Below are 20,882 nucleotides of genomic sequence, written 5' to 3' on the forward strand. Positions count from 1 at the left end.
CGAGCAGATGCTGCCTTCAAATACCGTCAGAAAATGTTTAATTGCGGGAAGAGCGCGCTTGAACGAGCCAATAAAATGATAAATACCAATGGGAAAGTCAAATATTACATGATAACCAAGAAGCCAAGGTGTGGCATTGTCACTTTTTGTTTAACTTCTGTTACTATGCATAACAACTATAGCTAATACACGTATTAAAAAATCAATTACAAAACTGTGAATATTCTCCTCTTCGTTCTGCTGTTGTAGCACAAAGTAGCTCTGTAGCATTTGGTTTCTAAAATAGTCACCAAAAAAGCTACTTTTGTTGCAGGGTCAATTTACTTATTTCTGACTGGAAAAGTATTTGAATACACACGGGATACATAGGCCTATAATAATTTACTGAGCCAAAGTTTCGCCCATGGTTTCCACACTATGTCTTCATCAGGGCATAATGTATGAATACACAGTTTTATATATAATATTTCACTGTATTATTAGATATTTTTCCTTCAGGTAGATTTAATTGGACGACTGAATGGAGGAAATGGATGCAGAATCATTAAGTTGTTATTAATTTTTAATTTAATTGTTAATTAAAAATCGTATAGTCACTTTTTACACACCTAACGCTAGTATTTACTAAATTGGAGTAAGAGTACTCAGGACAAAATTCATAATAGTCATAATAATATATTTCCTAATAAAGATACATTTTCGTTTAGGAATGGCCCCTGTTTAATAATAATGTCTAATTGTATGTCCTGTTTTATCCCTGTTGTCATTTTATGTGTCTCATTTTTTCTATTTTCATTTGTTTTTGTTTCTTTTTTTTATCTACTTTTACTGCAGCCTATGCTATCTATTTAATATCTTAATTATTTTGCAAAGACCTTTGTCTAAAACAAGTTTTTATTTATTTATTATCTAAACAGATAATATCGCTGGTCGTGGCTCTTGCAGCAGAAACCATTTTTTCGAAAAGGTCAAAAGCGTTCTGAAGTCAGAACAGCGGCTCGAGCTAAAGCGCGTGCTTCATTCAAACAATAACAAGTCCAGTGTCCGCGCGCAGTCGAGACGCTTATTGGGAAGCTCCGTGAACTAGCAACACTTTGACCTCACGGACCCATAAAATCCACAATAATTCATAATTGATGAAACAATAACTGTGTTTTACTCGGAACCGTCACATCTCAGTTGACACACGACATTTTTCTGAGCTGCATTTCACATCCTTCACAAAGTTTCTTACTTGTAGCTCAAGTTACACCGTGAAAACGCACAAGAAAGACAAATTTGTTCCACTACAAAGATGAAAATGAGTCAATCTTACCGGTTTGGAGAGGTTAGCCATGGTGCCGAGTCCCAGGTCCGGCTTTTGCGGTAAAAATTAAACAACAAACAACAAAAAACAAAAAACGAAAAAAAATTCGAACAATAACAAACAAAAAAGTCTACCAAAAAAGAACCAAATCAACGAATAAACGAACGAAGTGACAAAAAATGAACAAATGAAAGAATAAATGAATTAATCAGTGAATAAATGTATGTAGAAGTGAATGTAGTCGAGCGGTGTGAAGATGTCTCTTGAGTCGGAGCGTGCTCTCGGGTCAAGTCTGTGGGGACAAGTGATGCTTCTCGTTCCAAACAGCATTTAAACAGGGAATGTTGCTCTGTGGCATCACACGTGACTCAGCTGTTCTCTGACTCCAGAACTAGCAACACAGAACCATAAAATAACTACTGGACCTTTTTTTACAACAACGTCTCTTTTTCTGACACCTTTCATCTGTAAATATACTCACAATGGGCCTTTGGCGGTCTGGACTCATTTCTATAGGAGAGTAAACCACCTAAAGCCAGTTTGACCAACTTTATATTTGTGGAAGAGTTTACCCATTTTTTAAGGTGACAAAAATCTTCATGATATAAATTCATAGTTGGCCTGTAGTAAGTTGTATTAAACTTGTATAAAGGGGGGGGGGGTTTCTATATAGACTGGTAATTTTTTGTTTATTGTTATTGTTATTTTTATTTATTTATTTATTTTATTTGTTTATTTTTGACCAAACCACTAGGCCTCCATCACTGCTTACCTCCATCTATATATTTTACATGCTGATGATGTGACAGCATTTTCTTGCTCACATTTTCTACACTTGGTCACAAATCATTCATTCATTGTATTTTTGAAAATGACTCTTTGCAAAAATCAAGTCATCTTCCATGCTCAGAATCATTTCTTTTCATGCTCGGATGATCATGACAGGGAAATACCTTGATCTTTGTTACTTTGTTTACATGTATGTGTTTTTTCCTTCTTTCCAGACACTGATCCATTCCTCTCTACTGCTCAGCCAAAGACTCTCCTCTTTCCTGTTGGAGACACACACACACACACACACACACACACACACACACACACATAGCACACAGCATCATCATCAGCATCCTCTCCATCTCTCTCAGTCCAACTCTTTCTCTCTATCTGTGTCTCTTTCATAACGTAAATAAATCACACACACACACACACACACAGCAGCCAAGTTCCAGCAGACTGAGGAGCATTTTCACTGTCTGAGAACAGTTTGATTCATTGCTCCAGGCTTCACTTTTGTCAAAATCTCAAAGCACTGTCAAGTTTTCCTGTAATTACTGATGACACGTTTCTAATTTTGCAGGATTTTAACTGAAAAAATTGCAAGGTAATTTTTGTCCTGCAAGGACACACATCACCAACCCTGCCAATGGCCTGAAGGATGACAAGGATTTCATCGAGAGCAACAGGATGCACAGTGAGGAGAGTGTGCATATATGGAATCACACACACACACACACTTCTTTCATTGCTCCTATGTAGACAGTGAAATGAAACAAGGTATAATTAGAACATACGATTGCATCTCTTTGATAAAGAATTAGTGATTATTAATACTTTTCCAACTTTTTCCAGCTTTTCCAACCCAATCTATTTTAGGATGCCACTATGAGTCTTTGAAACAACTTTGAAACAACGTGGAATGAAGCTGATTTCTTTGCTGAAACAAACACATGATCTTTACAAAAATGCTTGAGTGATAATCTGGAAGTCCAGTATTTATCTTCAGTATCACGTAGACGGGGAACAGGCCTACTGCCGCCCAGGAGGAGACAACAGAACAGGCAGCTCATCTCCTGGCTCCACAGTTAACATCTCAAAATAGACTACATGACATTTATAGCTCTCACAGACTTCTGTGAAAATACACATAGAACATGTTTTACAAAACAACGCAATAAAATAGAATAGAGTTTACTTTCTCAAAGCACCATAATAAATAGGCTGGTAAAAACAACTCTAAAAATGGAAAAGCCTTCTACAAAATGAAGTGTAAAGGAAGGCAGTTAATATTGTAGCAATAGAGGAGGCATATCAGTGAAATAAATGGCATTGCTCCCTCTTTTAATTAAACTTCGGTACACACAGCACCCCAAAACTCTCAGTTCACTTATGTTACTGCAGATGAAAAGCAGTAACCTTTATGTCAGCCTTGCTCGGTGCAGGGGTTATGTTTTTATATTGGTGCATTATTGTCAAAATGCTACTTTAGTGAGCGAATGCCATTGTCTAGTCGTATTGCTTTCAGTAACACTGTTGTTCATGTGTAGACACAAAAGTTACCGCTATTCAGCACTGCAGGGGCTGCATATCAGCTACTGCACATGAAAAATGCTGTTTCCTAGGTCAGTGGTTCTCAACCAATGTTCATGAAAATAAATGACAAAATTTTCCCGTCATGGTAGATGAAGTGTGTTAAATTTCAGAATTTTATCTCAAAAACCAAATTTTTGACAGTATTTTGAATTGTGCCCTCATGTAAACTATTGCAGCCAATGGAAATAGAGCATCTTTAAACATCAGTTTTTGGCTTATGGAGCAATCAATCTTTGTAAAAAATTACATACATCTCTATGTTGTCTAGATGAAGTATGTAAATTCTCAGAATTTTGCCTTGAATACTGAGTATTTGACACTAGTTTGAAATCTGCCTGTAAATGCATGGACAGCTGTTATCCTGCACCCTGGTGGTTGGCTAAGTTCTAGTAAGAAGCCTCCTCTAATTATCCCACTTCTCAGGTAGTTCAACATGATCAACACTTGCTATTGGTGGCAAAGGTTATGAGTTCAATCCCTGGGTGCTGCAGAATTAACATGCTTATCAGGCATTGTGCTGTGTGGATAAGAGACTCATGATTTCAAAGATACTTCAAGGTTTAATGATAATTCTGGTCCGGACAGGTCTGCTGATGGACCCTCATGTATTTCTTATTTTTCCTCTTCCTCCTTCTTCTTCTTCTTCTTCCTCTACCTCCTCAAAATGCCCGGCCCCGACTCCCCGCTGCGCACCAGCTATAATCCTTCACTTGTCTTTGTCATCCATTTTGGGGTGAGCCCCATAGAATTAACTCCCCTCACCCAGTTTGTATTTTTTCCTCTTTTTTCAATATACATATAAAACAAATTCAAACTAATCTTGCACACTTTTTAAGCTTGGAATGAAAGGGAATTCATAAAAACGACAAAGAATTTCTTGAAAATGGATTTATTGTAAAAGCGAACATTTAACAAAATAATAATCTAATAGTCTTACGTGTTTCACTGACAGTAGCAAAATGAAATTCATAACAACTTGAGACAAACAAAGGAAAGGGCCAAACAACAGATTATCAGCAGAGGCCATTGGGACCAAGTGCTCTGTCCTGCTAGATGTATATTACAGAGTTAGTTCATTGCAGCAACACACCGAATGTTACAATGAATCAGTGCTGGTCTAGGATCAACTTTACCCTTCAGCTCATAATAGTAATTGAGACTGAGAATTAAATTTGATGTCATTTTGTATATGGAAATCTTGCCGGGTCAATGAAGTGTCGACCGGCGATCCTAGATCCAGCACTCCGGTGGTTAACAGGTGTTCGGTGAGGTGAGGAACGGGGGCCCCTTGGGTGGAAAAAAAAGACGGGACGGGACGGGACGGGACGGGCCCCCTCAGTTGATGGTGAGGACGTCGCTCTGGATCTCGTGGCTCAGCTGCGTCTGCAGGTCGCTCAGCTTCTTCTTGAGGACGGCCAGCGCCGACATGACGATGGTCTCCGGCCGCAGGGAGCCGCAGGACTCCACGTTGTAGTAGAACCTGCCGGGGGTGGGGGGGGGGGGGGGGTATTCAATTTAATACCATGTCATTAGCTATACAGTTTCCCCGTGCACGAAGCAGATTCCTTTCCTCACCTTTCCGGCTTTCCGTTGGGGTCGTAGGGAGCCTGGACCTCGTCCTCCTCGATCTCCGAGTACTCGCTCTTGGGCCTGGGAATCGAGACGGAAAAAACTCACTAAAACATCACGTCCGTGGGACTGCGAGGCTTTTCTATATATCATTCCGTCATTTTCAAAAAGCACGCACCACTCCTCGGGCCGCGGGTACACGGTGTGCCTCAGCGCGTTGTCCGGGTCGTACTCGAAGGACACGCCCGCCGTGGGGTTCCACTTGGCGTGCTCCTTGCCGAAGCCCTTCTTGGCGTAGGCCCTCAGCCGCAGCTCCTGGCCCTTGCGGAGCTTCACCACCAGGATGTCTGAGGTGCGTGAGAGGGGGGCGAAGGAGCGATAAAAGAAAAGAGTTGAACCAGTGTTTATTCGAAAAAGAAACACGCACCCAAGAAAACGAGGGGGTCGAACTTACCGTCCTGTTCGACGTAGTCGTTGGGGTCGTTGTCTCGACTCCTGGAGGTCACCTGGACAACACAAAGAAAACAAGGTCGGCTCTTTTCTGGTGGTGTAATCATGATATGAAACTGATTTTCCTGTTGACTGCAATGCTTTGAATATACAAGACAGGACAAGTGAGATCTTTCAGAGATTCTCCGTCCTACGCGGGGGGGAAGGAAGGACTCACCGGGATGACTCTGGGGTTGTTGGACAAGAGGTCGCGCGAGGTGACGTGGCGCGTCTGGTCCTCCGTGCACCGGACGTCCAGCGTCAGCTCGACGGAACACTCGGGACAGAAGTCATCGCAGGTGCAGTCCTGGAGGAGGAGGAGGAGGAGGATCGGATGGAAGGGGGTAAAAAAAACGAGGACTCTCACTGATAACTGTGATCAATTATGACTGAGGAGACGGTATACTTGCCCTGGAATACTGCATTTTGTCCACGATGTCGTCGCTGGTGAGAGGTATGAGGCCTGAGAACACACAAAAAAAAAAAACACCAACGTTGCTTCAGCAGGATTCAGAGGGATCCGGATTATATTCCAGCAGGTCAGATACAGAAGCCGTGCTGACTGAGCGGTACGTACCGACTCTGTGGGCGATGAACTCGTCATGAAGTACAGACGAGTTGGCGTCGATCTGGATCCAGTCGATAGCTGGAAGTGAAGTGACACAGGTGAAGTCAGTAGCTTCATCAAGTGCGGTCACACCGAACTCACAAACTCTCACAGATCCTTGTTCATTCATTCATTCATTGTCATCTTTACAAGCATGATGATGCTGTGCCATTCGTTCAGTTTGTTCATTTGTTCAGTTGCTAGTGTATGAGTTAGTAACTCCCTTGCTGTATTGGACTGAACGAAACATGTAGCCCCAAACTCATTTTTTACAAAGGTGAATCAAATGGACTGGAATTGATTCCCTATCGTCAGACAGGCAGAACTACTACTTTGTGCCATAAAGCAGTGATTCTCAACCTTTTTCATATCAAGGACCCCTTAATTTAGTCCACCTCGGGGCCACGGACCCCCATTTGATGAGATTTTGTCTCTTGGACCCAAATCTGTGAATATTTTTAATGTCAGATATGATTTTGTCCAGAATCCCATGACTATCTGTATTGTAGGCAGAGAGATAACAGAGAAACTATGATCAAAACAGTCATTCTTCTACATTCTCTAATTGTGTTAACTTCTTGTAAATGAAATAATGCTGAAGTTTAACATTTCATCAATTTGACTGGGGACCCCCTGGAACCCCCTCAAGGACCCCTGGTGGTCCCCGGACCCCACGTTGAGAACCACTGCGGTAAAGCAATCCAGTAGATTTCTCTCCAATTCCTTTAACTGTTGTCCAGTGTATGAAAGTGTGAAATGTCGCCTACCTATCGTGGCGACCTCTGACATGAAGACCCGTCGGATGGAGTTTGCGACCCTGGAGAGGACACAGCAATATATTGATAGAGCTATTTAACAAGACAAGTCAAGTTCACTCAAACAGCCATTAATGCTGCTGACAGATTAAATCACTTTTTGAAGGTTAAGCGTAGGGCTGGGCAATATATCGATATCTTGATATGAGACTAGATATCGTCAAGTGATGTCATTTTCTGAACTTACCAGACTGTTCTAACTGTTCTGTTATTTGCCTTTACCCACTTAGTCATTATATCCACATTACTGATCATTATTTATCAAAAATCTCATTGTGTAAATATTTTGTGAAAGCACCAATAGTCATCCCTACAATATTGTCGCAATATCGATATCGAGGTATTTGGTTAAAAAAAATATCGTGATATTTGATTTTGTCCATATCGTCCAGCCCTAGTTAATCGTCAGGTGTTTACAGGTGCACACTGCTTCACTCATAGTCCAATGTGACTACAGGTTTCTGGAAGTTACATTTAAGAGTTTTTGAGACTTTTTTCAATACCATTTTCACTTGGAATTAAGACTATCTTTAAGGCAGAATAACCCTGAAAGGTAAACAAAACAAGTAACGTCAGTGCACTGCGACATTTCACCTGCGACGTATCCAAGAAAGGCAACATTCAACTGAATTTACGACGTATTTAGATTATACTTAAGATAATTCACGTGTGTTTATAACATGTAGATATTTAACTGCGAACATTTCAAGATTTTTTGAGCAACCGCCTTCGTAATACAGAGTGCTGTATTATTTTCGGCTAGAGTCCCAGTAATGTACGTTACAGCTTACACTCAAGAGTACACACGACACAGAGTGCAATATTTTACGTTTCAGAAAAAGTCCTAGCTGCATATTTTTAAAGTGCTGGATAATTCATTGCTCGTGCAGTCAGTTAATTTAGCTATATCCTCGTCACATCACCGTGTGTTTTGGTACAGAGAGTAATGGCTGCTCTCTCATACAGCTACCGGTGAGTTGTTTAACAGACAACAGACTGAATACTCACGCCAAATCAGTGTTTTCAATGACAAACTTCACATTCTCGTCTGTCAGTTCTGTGATTTTCACCGTCGGTTGGTTAGCATACGGCATTATTAAAGACAAATAAGTACAATAAAGTACGTGCTAAAATCGTCCACACTCCACTACCGTGACTTCGACTTGAAGGCCTCCAAAGTAATATTTACCGACCGATGATTGGTCAGAAAATGTACATGCAATCAGTGATTGGCCACGATACAATAGGAGGCGGGTCTTTATTTAATATCCGGGTCACGGTTTACCTAGAAAGGCATTTCAAAATAAAAGCGCCGAATCTTATGACATTAGTGACTTGTGAACGGGAGGCAAGTTTGTGGTTTGCTATACCTTAACCTAAGTGAATTCACTTTTAATCTTCTAGTTTTTGGCATTATAATGAAGAATGAATAACAGACAAACAAAAATTGCAAGAAATTTATTTGGAAGCCATATCTTTAAAAACAAAATCACACCGGAGCATTCAGAACCAATGTTCCCTCTAAGCTGATAGTTTGGCGACCTACATCTAATAATTTATCACACTGACCAAATATATCTTTTCAGTCACCAGACATTTTGCTGATATAAGCGGGTGTGGAAGTTTTTATTACAAATAATGTCAGATGCAGGGACTTTGCCATAGCTTAGGGTTTCAAACCATTGAAATCTATTGAATGGCTATGATTTCATTTTTATCAGACATTACTAAACACAAACAAATGGTTAAATATACGGTAATGACCAGTTTATTGAAGTCTTTAACTGAACCAACAACAAAACTGCAGATCTTTACGTCCTTTCATACAAAGGGAAAAATGATCCGAACAGGGAAAGTGACATCTTGGAGGGGGAGAGAAACCAAAACAAAGCCTGGTCCTGCAACTGAATAGAAAGACAGACCTATGGCACACTAGACAGCCCTATCATGATGAATAACAGCTGCAAACCAACACATACAGTATCAGAAATAAGAAGAAATGCTGCAGCACCAGTGAGCAAAAAGGAAAAATTGATCTTCAGCTCGTCACACAAGCCGGTGGGACAGGATCAGTGTTTACATCATCGCCTCTGGTTCAGTCCTGTGAGGTTCTTCAGCTGTGAAACGAGGACCAAATGTGACGAGTCGGGTTTTAAAAAGGAGAATGCATGTAAATGATGAACATGACCACTGAGGAGGAAGAAAGACTCACCGTTACAGCGGCTCCCATCAGGCCTTGCACCACCGCCTCGCCGGTCGACTGCACCTACAGAACACAGTGGAACATGCAGGTTTTCAGCAGGTGATTTGGGTACGGGGACAAAACCTATTCAAAATCTGCAAATGATGAAGAAAGGTGAAGCTTCAAGCAATTCAAATTCTTCATTCTGAACCCCAAGTTTCTTCATGTTTCATTCTGAACTACCACTAATATTGGGGAAAGTGGGGGGAAAGCGAGCAAGAAGCTGATCCCAAATCAGCATTAAGCAAGGATAACAAACCTGAAGAAGAAACATGTCTAAAAACAACTTTCTGATGACCATACTTCATCTGTTCAACCCTTTAACACGACATGTTAGCACAGTGATTCTCAATCTTTTTCATATCAAGGACCCTAATTTAGTCCACATTAGAGTCACGGACCCCCATTTGATGAGATTTTGTCTCTTGGACCCAAATCTGAGAATATTTTTATTGTTACATATGATTTTGTCCAGAATTCCATGACTATCTGTATTGTAGGTAGAGAGATAACAGAGAAACTATGATCAAAACAGCCATTCTTCTACATTCTCTAATTGTGTTCACTTCTTGTAAATTAAATAATGTTGAAGTTTAGTTCAATTTGCTGGGGACCGCCTGGAATCCCCTCAAGGACACCCTGGTGGTCCCCGGACCCCATGTTGAGAACCACTGTGTTAGCGGACTCTACCTGTTTGGCCGTGCCGGCCATGTTGACTACGTCCTGGATGCGGTTGTCAAGGAAGTTCCAGGTGTCCTGGAAGTCTGGGGAGGAGTCCTGAACCATCACCAGCTCTGTGGTGTTGTAGATTCCCGTCAGTGCCGCCCGCTTGGTGTACCAGTTCAACTACGAAAGAGAGAGAGAGGGGATTATGGATTAGACCAATATACCTCCTCTGATATGATGGCTATGCTGCAGTTTGATTGATTATATATTTATTGTAGAATTGATCAATGCCAGACTCGACACAAGAATGCATGAATGTTAATTATCATTATTATCATAGCTTTCAATGGAGAGTTTTAGTGTCCCATGATGGTCTAACTGCTGTTTCAGAGGCTTTTCCACCTTGACAAGGATACAGTTCTGGGTGAAACACTGAATGCTTGTAATTTGTAACGGCCAAATTTAAAGATATCAAATATAAAATGCACAAAATATCGGCAGCTTCAGTCCAAAAGTATCAGCCTTCAAAAACCCATATCGGTCAAACTTTATTATACTATTAAGCATTTATTTAAAGAGCTGAATCACATCCTCAAGAGTGTAGAATGTGACGAGTGCTGAATGGAATAAGAAACAGAAAAGGCAAAGTAGTAGGGAGTGTGGGTGGGGAGGTGCCGGGGGGTGGGTAGAGGGGTAACCTGGGAAGTGGCGGGCCGGGCATTGTGGGGGTGGTGGTGAAGGGGGGACAGGAAGGTGCGAGTAGCAGAAGGGGGGGATCGAGGGTGACGGGACCCACTCACGTCTGTGGAGCGGTCCCCGGCGTAGTACCACATGTCGTCCACCAGGGTGGACAGGTGCTTCAGGCTGTCGGGGATGTTGTGGGGGAGGAGCAGGATGCTCATCGCCTGAGGAGAGAGGCACAGTCACGCTTCATCGCCACGTCCAGTTACATGTAGTGTGAGTTTTATGGGAGCGTATCTATGTTCCCAGGGTCCTATGTTCCCAGGGTCCTATGTTCCCAGGGTCTGAAGTTCCCAAGGTCCTAAGTTCCCAGGGTCCTAAGTTCCCACGGTCCTATGTTCCCAGGGTCCTATGTTCCCAGGGTCCTAAGTTCCCACGGTCTAAGTTCCCAGGGTCCTATGTTCCCAGGGTCCTAAGTTCCCAGGGTCCTAAGTTCCCACGGTCTAAGTTCCCAGGGTCCTATGTTCCCAGGATCCTAAGTTCCCAGGGTCCTAAGTTCCCACGGTCTAAGTTCCCAGGGTCCTAAGTTCCCAGGGTCCTATGTTCCCAGGGTCCTAAGTTCCCAAGGTCCTATGTTCCCAGGGTCCTAAGTTCCCAGGGTCCTAAGTCCCCACGGTCCTATGTTCCCAGGGTCCTATGTTCCCAGGGTCCTAAGTTCCCACGGTCTAAGTTCCCACGGTCCTATGTTCCCAGGGTCCTATGTTCCCAGGGTCCTAAGTTCCCACGGTCTAAGTTCCCAGGGTCCTATGTTCCCAGGATCCTAAGTTCCCAGGGTCCTAAGTTCCCACGGTCTAAGTTCCCAGGGTCCTATGTTCCCAGGGTCCTAAATTCCCAGGGTCCTAAGTTCCCAGGGTCCTATGTTCCCAGGGTCCTAAATTCCCAGGGTCCTAAATTCCCAGGGTCCTAAGTTCCCAAGGTCCTATGTTCCCAGGGTCCTAAGTTCCCAGGGTCCTAAGTTCCCACGGTCCTATGTTCCCAGGGTCCTATGTTCCCAGGGTCCTAAGTTCCCACGGTCTAAGTTCCCAGGGTCCTATGTTCCCAGGGTCCTATGTTCCCAGGGTCCTAAGTTCCCACGGTCTAAGTTCCCAGGGTCCTATGTTCCCAGGATCCTAAGTTCCCAGGGTCCTAAGTTCCCACGGTCTAAGTTCCCAGGGTCCTAAGTTCCCAGGGTCCTATGTTCCCAGGGTCCTAAGTTCCCAAGGTCCTATGTTCCCAGGGTCCTAAGTTCCCAGGGTCCTATGTTCCCAGGGTCCTATGTTCCCAGGGTCCTAAGTTCCCAGGGTCCTATGTTCCCAGGGTCCTATGTTAACATTAACATTAACCCTCCTATTGTGTTCGGGTCAAATGTGACCCATTTCAAGTTAAAATATTTCATAAATATTATCCAGTTTTTTTTATTGGAACAAGGCTTCAAAACAGCTATATAAATACAACAAAACCAATGATTATCATTTTATTTGATTTTGAAGGTCTCTAACCCTAACCCTAGAACTGGGGAACATAGGACCCTGGGAACATAGGAATGACTCCAGTTTTATTACATTAGTTAACACATATAATAGGGTTGGACCCATATATCGGTTTGCCGATACTGGCCTTTAATTAGAAATCTGATGTCTCTCCACCTCTGATGTGATGGATATGATACAGATCAATACTACACTGGTTGTCTATGGGAAGCTCTTAACCTGAATTGGTGCTAATGAAACATTTTGATCAGATTTTGCACAAGTATGCATGAATATGTTTTATTATTATCATTATCCTGGGATTTAGTGGAGAGTTTTAGTGTCCCATGATGGTCTAAATATTATATTAGAGATCTATCTATCTATATCTAAATATTATAATATTGTCAGCTCCAAAAAAATAAATAAATCTATTATCAGCCTTCAAAAACATAAATACAGAAAATACAGACACAATGCACAATGTACATCTAACCCTAACCTACCAAACCCTGTACCAGGTGATTCCACTTTACTGATTAACACCTTCAACCAGAGAGGAGGAACCAATCAGTGAAGTGAAATCAGCTGCTGTAGTGTTTGGAAGTGGTTGGAAGGAAAACCTGCACATTAGAGGGTCAAGTTCAGATGCATTACAAGCTTAAATGTCAAGAGGCAGAGATTAAATGAACTAGTTTAGAGATTATCTTAACACTCACATGGTGCACTGATGTCTAGGCAGAGTCACACACTGTTAGCTAGTGGATAAGGATGCACTGATACCACTTTTCCACTGCAGATACAGATTCTGGCTACTAAATGACTAATTCCTCAATTAGTATCGAGTAAAGTCTGTGATACCATATTTCACCCAGGTATCATCCCTCCCAACATGTAGCCACCCAGCATCATCATCATGCACACGCTGTACCTGAGGCCATGTTTCAATGTAGGGGATGTGCATCCTCAGTCTGGTCTCCACAGCGTCCCTCAGAAAGTCAGCAGTCTCCTTTGGTCTGCAACACATTCCACAGTTATCCCACTGTAAACCCAAAACCTGTGTAAATCCTGACATCTAATGGTAAAAAGCAAGCTACTGAAATCACAATCTGCTACTGGCTGATCTTTGGCGCAAAAGATCGGCCAATAGGCTTCTTTGATTGTCATTTTTGTTTTGTGGGGTATTTCACATTTTCACCATATATATAGCATTTTGTAAATACTTAATTAAAAAACACATTTCTTACCAACTTTTCAGTTATTCATCAGAATCAAACAGGAAAGTGCTTTCCTGACTTTATCCCCCAAGGAAAAAACAAGGGTTCAAACTGCAAATTCTCACATTTTTATGCAACGTTAGCTAATTTGAATATGTTAATGACCAAATAAATAAAAGTCATAATTCAAAAGGTGTTTGTATTTATGCCCATATTCAATTTAATTTTGATGGGATGAAATAATTTTTCCCCTCTATTGACTTGCAGTGCCTTGCCTGTAAGAAATAAGTGATATTTTACTTTTTTTTTAGCAGCATGGTGTGTGTGTGTGTGTACATACTCGGCCTGGCCCAGCTGGACCTGGTTGTGTTGCTCGGCCAGTATCTCGGTCAGCTGTGAGTTGCACTGGGCGATGAAATGTAGGACCAGGTCTCCGGCTCCGTTGTGGAACATCCCGGTGGAGGCGGAGGACAGGCCCAGTGTCTGGTACCAACACACACACACAGCAAATAAAGACCCAAGCAATACAGCAAAGTTAACACACACACACACACACACACTCTGAACTCTCCATTCACTCTCCAGACCCTTGTTTCACATTTTCCCTCTCATAAACGTCATATTTTTGACATTGCTCTACCGCCTTCTACTTTATTTCCTTTCCATTTTCTTTGCCGTTTCCTATTATTTTCACGTCACCCTCGTTGGTGACTCCGGCTCACCTCGGCCCCGGCAGCGATGGCCTCCATGGACCAGCCGTGCAGCGGGACGAACTCCAGCGCGGCCGCCAGGACTCGAGCCTGCAGCTGCTCCTCCGTCTCGTACTCCTCGCCCTGCTCTCCGCTCTGGTCCTGGTAGCTTCCCACAGCATCGGGGTGAGAGAACGTGACGTGAGTCGAGGGGCAAAAATCTGATCAAAAGCAACATCACTGAAACTACAGCTTATGGTCCTGACCTAGTGTTGGCCCTGGAAGCCTCCTCCGCTGCCGGGTCGGACGCCGAGGCTTCCTGGGAAGCGGAGTCCTGTTCGGCAGAGTGAGCTTGGTAGTGCTCATGGTAGTTTGTGGAGGAGGAGGGGGGTTTGTCCGATTTGGATTCGTCCTGAAGCCTCACGGCCGCCCGGTGGAAGCCTCGTCGCAGGCTGCTGCACTGGGGGTTGGTGGCTGTCGGTGCAGCCACCACTGTAGGGAGGAAACGAATTATTAGTCCCAGTATGTTCTGTGTGAGGGGTGTGCCAAAGTCCATTCAAAAATCTGGAAATTTGATGTTTTCTTGCTTATCTGCAAACACACACACCTCGTGGAACACGACTTATGACCTTTACTGAATCGATAGGGTGTTCTGGGAAATTCGGCATTGAAGTGACTCACCAAGCAGCACTTCATTTCATTAAAATGTCAACTTTTAGAATTGGTTCACACTGCACAATTCCGACCATGATGTATTTTGATGGAGAAGAAGTGGTGGGATTGGGAACCAGTTCTAAAAGTTGAATTGTTATTGAAATAAGTAGTGCTTGGTTGACTGTATCAATGCCGAATTCAACAATGGCTTTTCAAGATTCAGAAAAGGTCCTGAGTCACAGTTTATTAAATGTGTACTTTTGCCAATAATCACGGCAACAATACATTTCCAGATTTTTTAAATGGCTTTTGGCGTAGCTTGCCTCTCCATAGAGAGAGCGCGGACGTATCGGGGCTAGAATTCCACATGCACTTATCTTACTTTCAGACACAATTACTATGCCATGGCAACTTTAAAAGTAGAGATAAAACAGTTGAGGAGAGACATTCCCTGCATGTGAAAGCTTGCATAACAGAATGTAAACAGTACGCCTGCTTACAGAGGGGAAGACGCCCCCAACTTGCAGGAACTTGTTCATCATGGCTGCAACGCACGTTTAAAGTTTGAGGCTTACCGACTCAAATCACTCCGCCGACTAACAATTACCTTCAATTCATCTATCAAGGCGCAGCCGACATAACGTTACTGCTGTCTAATTCTGTCCTTCAGTATCACCTTCTCTGACAAGTCAAGTGACATTGCCTCGTGTGGCTAACGTCAACATTAGCTCGTTTCCAAGCCATGCAACAGTGCCGAAGCAATAAACTTTACCGGAGTAATTCGGGACGCTGCCCGGTGTTTACTGTAAGACAAACAACAAGTTAGTCCGCCTGTCTTACCGCTACCGAGCCCCCGAAGTGCCCTTCCAGCGCGCAGACCTCTCAGCAGCGCCGCCATGTCCAGCTGCACTGAGATGTTTTTTTTAGACACAAGTCGCGTCTTTTTCACGCGACTCGATGCCCTGTTGCACATTGATTGCGTCATTGTTGTGACATCCATCCCGAAGGGCACGTCAAGTCTGCCACTGTTAGCCAGGATATGACCAGAAACGAAACGATTTATATTTTCTAAATAAAAGCATCATTTTAAATTTTATTTGGAAGAATAAAAGCCATTACACCCCGTACATCCATACATTCTTTGACGGGGCTAAAAGGTGGATAGAGAGCTTTAGAATTTGAGTCACTGGTTGGGACTTTTAGAATTAACCCTTTTTTCCACGTGGTGCCATATTCCGAATATAATATTTGGGGGTCTTGCTTTTCTATTGAATTACCTGTACAATTATCCAAATTCCATAGACAGGCATAGACAGAGCTAACAATCACTTGTACAATTGATAGTCATATCTTTGGCAATTGCAATGTTGGAACCCATATATACAACTTACCCAATGACCCTAAAGGCTAAAGAAACTCATTTCAAAATGAAAACATACTGTATTATATTCATGCATGGATATCTTTCAAATGAGTTATCCCAGTGTTTAAATGTCTCCATGTAAAACGTTTTATGGATGACTTTCCGTTAAAAATGTATGATTTACTTAATGTGATTATCATTACGGGTAAATACCATATACATTCGTGCAAGTGGAAAAAAACAAACGTTGCAGCCAGGTTGCAGCACGTTCATCTAGATTGGCGCGCTTTTATTTCGGAGAATTTAAGCGGAAGTCGTGGTTTTCATACCGTCTAACTTGACGTTGGCGCTACTGTCGAGCTAGCAGGTCAGTCAATGAGTGCGGTCGGTCAAAATAGGTTTTATTCTATTAATTGAGCCGCCGAAAATATTTAACACACATTATACAAAGCATAGGTCTATTGTGTTGTTTGCGGGTAGCCGTGTAGCGGATTCTTCCAGCGGTAAGAGCCAATTTTATGTATGATTAGCATAGCCTGCTTGCTTCTGCGTCACGCTGTTTGCTGTGTGTTGTCTAGTGCTTTCACCTGTCAGTCGACAAGTTAACCCGCTAATTACTAGCCTAGACTAGTTATTTCACATCACAAGAACAAAGGTGAAGTGAGTTGCCATATGTTCCTTAGACCATGAAACGGTTATTGTATACAGTATTGTAATGCTAGAGGGTTATGTCCAGTTGTTTCATGGCACTGACTCGTGAGGTAACTATGAGTCAGCTAAGCGGGGTCTCATAACTTGAGGTCATGTTGTTGTATTATCAGCTCGATATTTTCTGTTGGTCTCTGGCAGAGTCCACACACAGATAGAGGAGCCTGGCTGTTACCAGGCTGTGACCAGGCCTGTGTTTTCTGTATATTGATGTTTTTTGTGCTTTTATATGCCGCACTCCACTATCTCCACGCGCACGCACACGCACACACCTCCACGACATCTAACTACAACAAGGACCACAATGGAAATAGGCTAAGTCTTGTCACTTTTTTGTGTTATCCTTGGTGTTCTTTTAATTGTGCATGTACATTGGTGTTGCAACCATGGAATTGTCCTTTCAAAGTGAATTGTCAAATACATAAACTAAACTAAACTAAAACCAGTTGTTTGTCCTTAACTAAGGGCATCTCTTCAAGTCTTTTGTAAGGTGTGAATAAACAATTGCCTAATAAATCCCAATAATACAGCGTTCACTGTGAATTGACTGATTTGTAAGTGAACTGAACCCTACTTTGCTTCCAGAAGCAACCTGAACCTGGTCTTTGACCTTCACAACCATTGAGTTTTATCAAGATAAATATATCTATATCTATATATATAGATATATATATCAATATATATCACGATATGGTTCATGTATGCAAAATCATGTTGTATAATCAAATTAATGTTCATCTCATTGAACCGAATGGTAATGTTAGGTGTGATGTCAAACAAAACTGAAGTTTTCAAATAATATTCCTACCATACCTCATTTTATGAGAGATTTTAAGTAAAATTTGCTTGTCGTCATCAATTCAGACAGCAGAAATGTGTGTCACGATATCAAAATATCTTCATATCATCACGATATGATTCCACTGAAAGACGATAAACGATAATATTGAATTATCGCCTAGCCCTAATTACAATAGTCAAAATGTATAATAGACTTTGCTTTGTAAAGCAGGGTTAGACCAATATATTGGGGCTGTTGAATTTCTTTTAAAATTGTATGACAACATTCCTAGATTGTTGTAATTCTTTGAAAATAATTTAATAAGTCTTGTTTTCAATGGAGAGTTTTAGTGTCACATGATGGTATAAATGCTGTTTCAGAGGCTTTTCCACCTTGTCAAAAATACATTTATGGAGGAAACAATTTTTGATGCTGAATTTTTTTTTGCATGAAAATAGTCCAATTTAAATATACTTAATATCAGCACTAAATGTTAGCTACTGGCAGCTTCGATCCAAACATATCAGTATCGGCCTTACACAAACCCATACTGCTCAAACCCTAATGTGCAGTAGTTTCTTTTTTTTTTGGAAATACTTAAATGATTCTGTACTTTCTGCAGGAGGCCATGGCAGACCTGGGCATCAAAGCAGGAGAGAAGGTGATGATGGTCTGGGCTCAGCCTTCAGCACCCACGGCCCTGAAGGAGCTGGCTGAGGGTCTGGGTGCCGCCGTCGGAGCAGAGGGCAAAGTGTCAGTGGAGAACATGGAGATGCTATTGCAGTGTGAGTGACTCAGCACCTGGTTTTTAAAGCGGCACTAGGCGAGATTTTAGCCTAAATCACACAGTGGGGCTGCAGCAGGGAAGAGCGTCCCATCTCCACTAATTGAGACGCTGTAGATTCTCCCTTTTTTAGCCAAAATTCAAAATCCTTCTATGTCCTCTCCTCTCCTCAGCCTCCCATGCAGGGTCCAGCTTCGACTGGGTGCTGTCCTCCCTCCTGGCCGACAGCTCCTCCATCCACGACTCTGAGACGCTAGCGGAGCTGGCCAGAGTCCTCAAACCCGGCGGGAAGCTGGTTCTGGAGGAACCAGTCACAGGTGAGAGAGAGAGGGAATTTGTATTGGATTTTCACAGTATAAACAAGAACAGCTCAGCCATCAAAACCCGTAAGACAAGGAGTACAGGACGTCCGGAAGTTACGCTTCCAGAGATGTCGGGAAGTGAGAATTCCGACTTCCTAGGAGGAAAACGCAACCCAGCGGCTCTTTAAGTCAGAATTCCAAGTCGGAAACTTGGGCAAGATTTCTCAACCCTGAGGTTTCACGTCATAAACATTTGACTTTTTTGTCATCCTCAAAATGCACAAGTTACATTTTCTTAAATCTTACTTAAAGGCCGGTCGCTTTAACTTCCGAGGTCACCCTGCCACCCTGATATGGTTGTGGTTTTTCTCTCCTAGGAGCCGAGGGCCGGAGCGTGAGGACCGCTGAGAAGCTCATGTCTACTCTGAAGCTGTCCGGCTTCATGTCGGTGGCAGAGGTGAGCGTCTAGTCTCTACAGAGTGGCTCCAGTCCAGTATTACAACAGCAGGGTTAAGCCTAGCACCACATGACGACTTCAAGTGCGGGTTTTAAATCGGGCTAGACTGATATATTGCTTTGCTGATATACGGAGCCAATATTAGGCTTTTATCCCTCTCTGGGGACTGAAACATCTCCTCCTTTTTCCCCACGCAGCTCGGTAAAGAAGAACTGAGTCCCGAGGCGCTGAGCTGCCTCAGGACGGCCACGGGCTACCAAGGCAACACCCTGTCCCGACTCCGCGTGTCCGCCACCAAGCCCAGCTTTGAGGTGGGATCGTCCAGCCAGCTCAAACTGTCCTTCGGGAAAAAAAAGCCAGGTCGGTTTTTTTTTTTTTTCTCCACGGTCCGTTCCCCACGTTTTCTCGTTTCCGTGAACTTGTCGCCGCGGAAGCTAATAATTTCCACGCGTGACGTCTTTTTTTTTTCCCCCCAGCGGAGAAACCCGCTCTCGATCCCGCCACCGCCAGCATGTGGACGCTCTCGTTCAACGACATGAACGACGACGACGTGGTGAGTTAAAGAAAGACCCAATAAATATCCGCGGGACCGCACCGGAACACCAAGATTTGACAGGTTTCTCGCCCCTTTCCTCCTCCTCCTCCCCTCTCTTCTCTCCCAGGACTTGGTGGACAGCGACGCCCTGCTGGACGAGGAGGACCTGAAGAAGCCCGACCCGGCCTCCCTGCGGGCGCCCATCTGCGGAGACGGAGCCGCCAAGAAGAAGAAGGCCTGTAAGAACTGGTGAGTCCGCCTCCGTCCGCCTCCGTCCGAGGGATTATTACAGAAAATACACAAACTGAATCTGTTTGAAATCTGTTTTGCGCAGCTCATGCGGTCTAGCCGAGGAGTTGGAGGAGGAGACCAAAGGAGCGAAGAAGACGACCGCGGTGAAGTCGGCCTGCGGAAGCGTGAGTAGTCGTTCGCGATTTGTGAATATCGTTACGTTCCTCACGTTTCAGCCTTGTGTTTTCCGTCGGTTCTAGTCGAGAATCAATAGGTCCCCCCCCCCGATCATCTGCGTTTTTTTCTTTTTCCCGCGGCAGTGTTACCTGGGCGACGCCTTCCGATGCGCCAGCTGCCCGTACACGGGGATGCCGGCGTTCAAACCCGGAGAGAAGATCGTGCTGGACAAGAAGACCCTGATGGATGCCTAAAAAAAAAAAACCCCACCACACACCACATCCCGCAACACGTTAATTTTACATTCCATCCACCCGAGAAGCCCCGAAATTCCCCGGAGACACTTAAAAAAAAAAAAAAAATGTATTCCCTCTGCAAAACTGTTGGGTTTGAAAGATGCGGGGGTTTTTTTCAGTTTCAGTTGAGTGTCTGGTTCCCTGGATCTCAGTGAGGCGGCTTCTGTTTGACAGGTTCAGTTTGAGCATCGCACTGCACGAAATCACTTCACACAAATCGCCTTGTTCTGGCTGCATTGCCAATCGGATAAAAAGAAAAAAATCGAACGCATTGTTATTGCAGTTTGACTTCTGCTTTTGCTAATTATGCCATAATTGTGAGGTAAATCTGGAGGGTTTATATTTACTACACAGAGCACTGACTGGCTGCATTTGTTTCTGGCCTTTTCATTATAAATCCTATTTACATCGGACTACTGAACGGATTATACAGTC

At 43.2% G+C, this 20,882-nt stretch overlaps 3 protein-coding genes across 4 annotated transcripts; 1 reads left to right on the forward strand and 2 right to left on the reverse strand.

The window, feature by feature from the left end:
- Positions 1-4,558: 4,558 nt before the first annotated feature.
- Positions 4,559-8,315, reverse strand: polr2c (RNA polymerase II subunit C). Its single transcript, XM_071535440.1, has 9 exons — positions 8,165-8,315; positions 7,109-7,158; positions 6,312-6,380; positions 6,145-6,197; positions 5,913-6,041; positions 5,700-5,751; positions 5,424-5,592; positions 5,252-5,326; positions 4,559-5,156 (listed from the first exon to the last, which is right to left on the reverse strand). Exons 1-9 carry the CDS (start codon positions 8,248-8,250, stop codon positions 5,012-5,014), a joined length of 828 nt encoding a protein of 275 aa, XP_071391541.1. The 5' UTR covers positions 8,251-8,315; the 3' UTR covers positions 4,559-5,011.
- Positions 8,316-8,599: 284 nt separating this feature from the next.
- On the reverse strand, positions 8,600-15,756 carry coq9 (coenzyme Q9 homolog (S. cerevisiae)). Its single transcript, XM_071535441.1, has 9 exons — positions 15,654-15,756; positions 14,426-14,651; positions 14,193-14,328; positions 13,811-13,953; positions 13,185-13,269; positions 10,865-10,969; positions 10,089-10,244; positions 9,369-9,422; positions 8,600-9,273 (listed from the first exon to the last, which is right to left on the reverse strand). The coding sequence occupies exons 1-9, from the start codon at positions 15,709-15,711 to the stop codon at positions 9,238-9,240; spliced, it is 999 nt and encodes a 332-aa protein (XP_071391542.1). The 5' UTR covers positions 15,712-15,756; the 3' UTR covers positions 8,600-9,237.
- A 745-nt stretch (positions 15,757-16,501) lies between these two features.
- Positions 16,502-20,535, forward strand: ciapin1 (cytokine induced apoptosis inhibitor 1). Of its 2 annotated transcripts, none has more exons than XM_071535438.1 (9): positions 16,502-16,543; positions 18,288-18,450; positions 18,623-18,766; positions 19,129-19,208; positions 19,406-19,568; positions 19,685-19,761; positions 19,871-19,992; positions 20,078-20,159; positions 20,295-20,535. In XM_071535438.1, the coding sequence occupies exons 2-9, from the start codon at positions 18,294-18,296 to the stop codon at positions 20,403-20,405; spliced, it is 936 nt and encodes a 311-aa protein (XP_071391539.1). In that variant the 5' UTR covers positions 16,502-16,543; positions 18,288-18,293; the 3' UTR covers positions 20,406-20,535. The 2 variants fall into 2 exon arrangements, with proteins under 2 accessions (XP_071391539.1, XP_071391538.1); XM_071535437.1 differs by having other exon boundaries at positions 16,513-16,679.
- Positions 20,536-20,882: the final 347 nt, after the last annotated feature.

Source organism: Centroberyx affinis, unplaced genomic scaffold (assembly GCF_046629955.1).
Source record: "Centroberyx affinis isolate AG114_WGS23_722 - 3 ecotype Tasmania unplaced genomic scaffold, CSIRO-AGI_Caff_v1 ptg002710l_1, whole genome shotgun sequence".
Taxonomy (NCBI): domain Eukaryota; kingdom Metazoa; phylum Chordata; class Actinopteri; order Beryciformes; family Berycidae; genus Centroberyx; species Centroberyx affinis.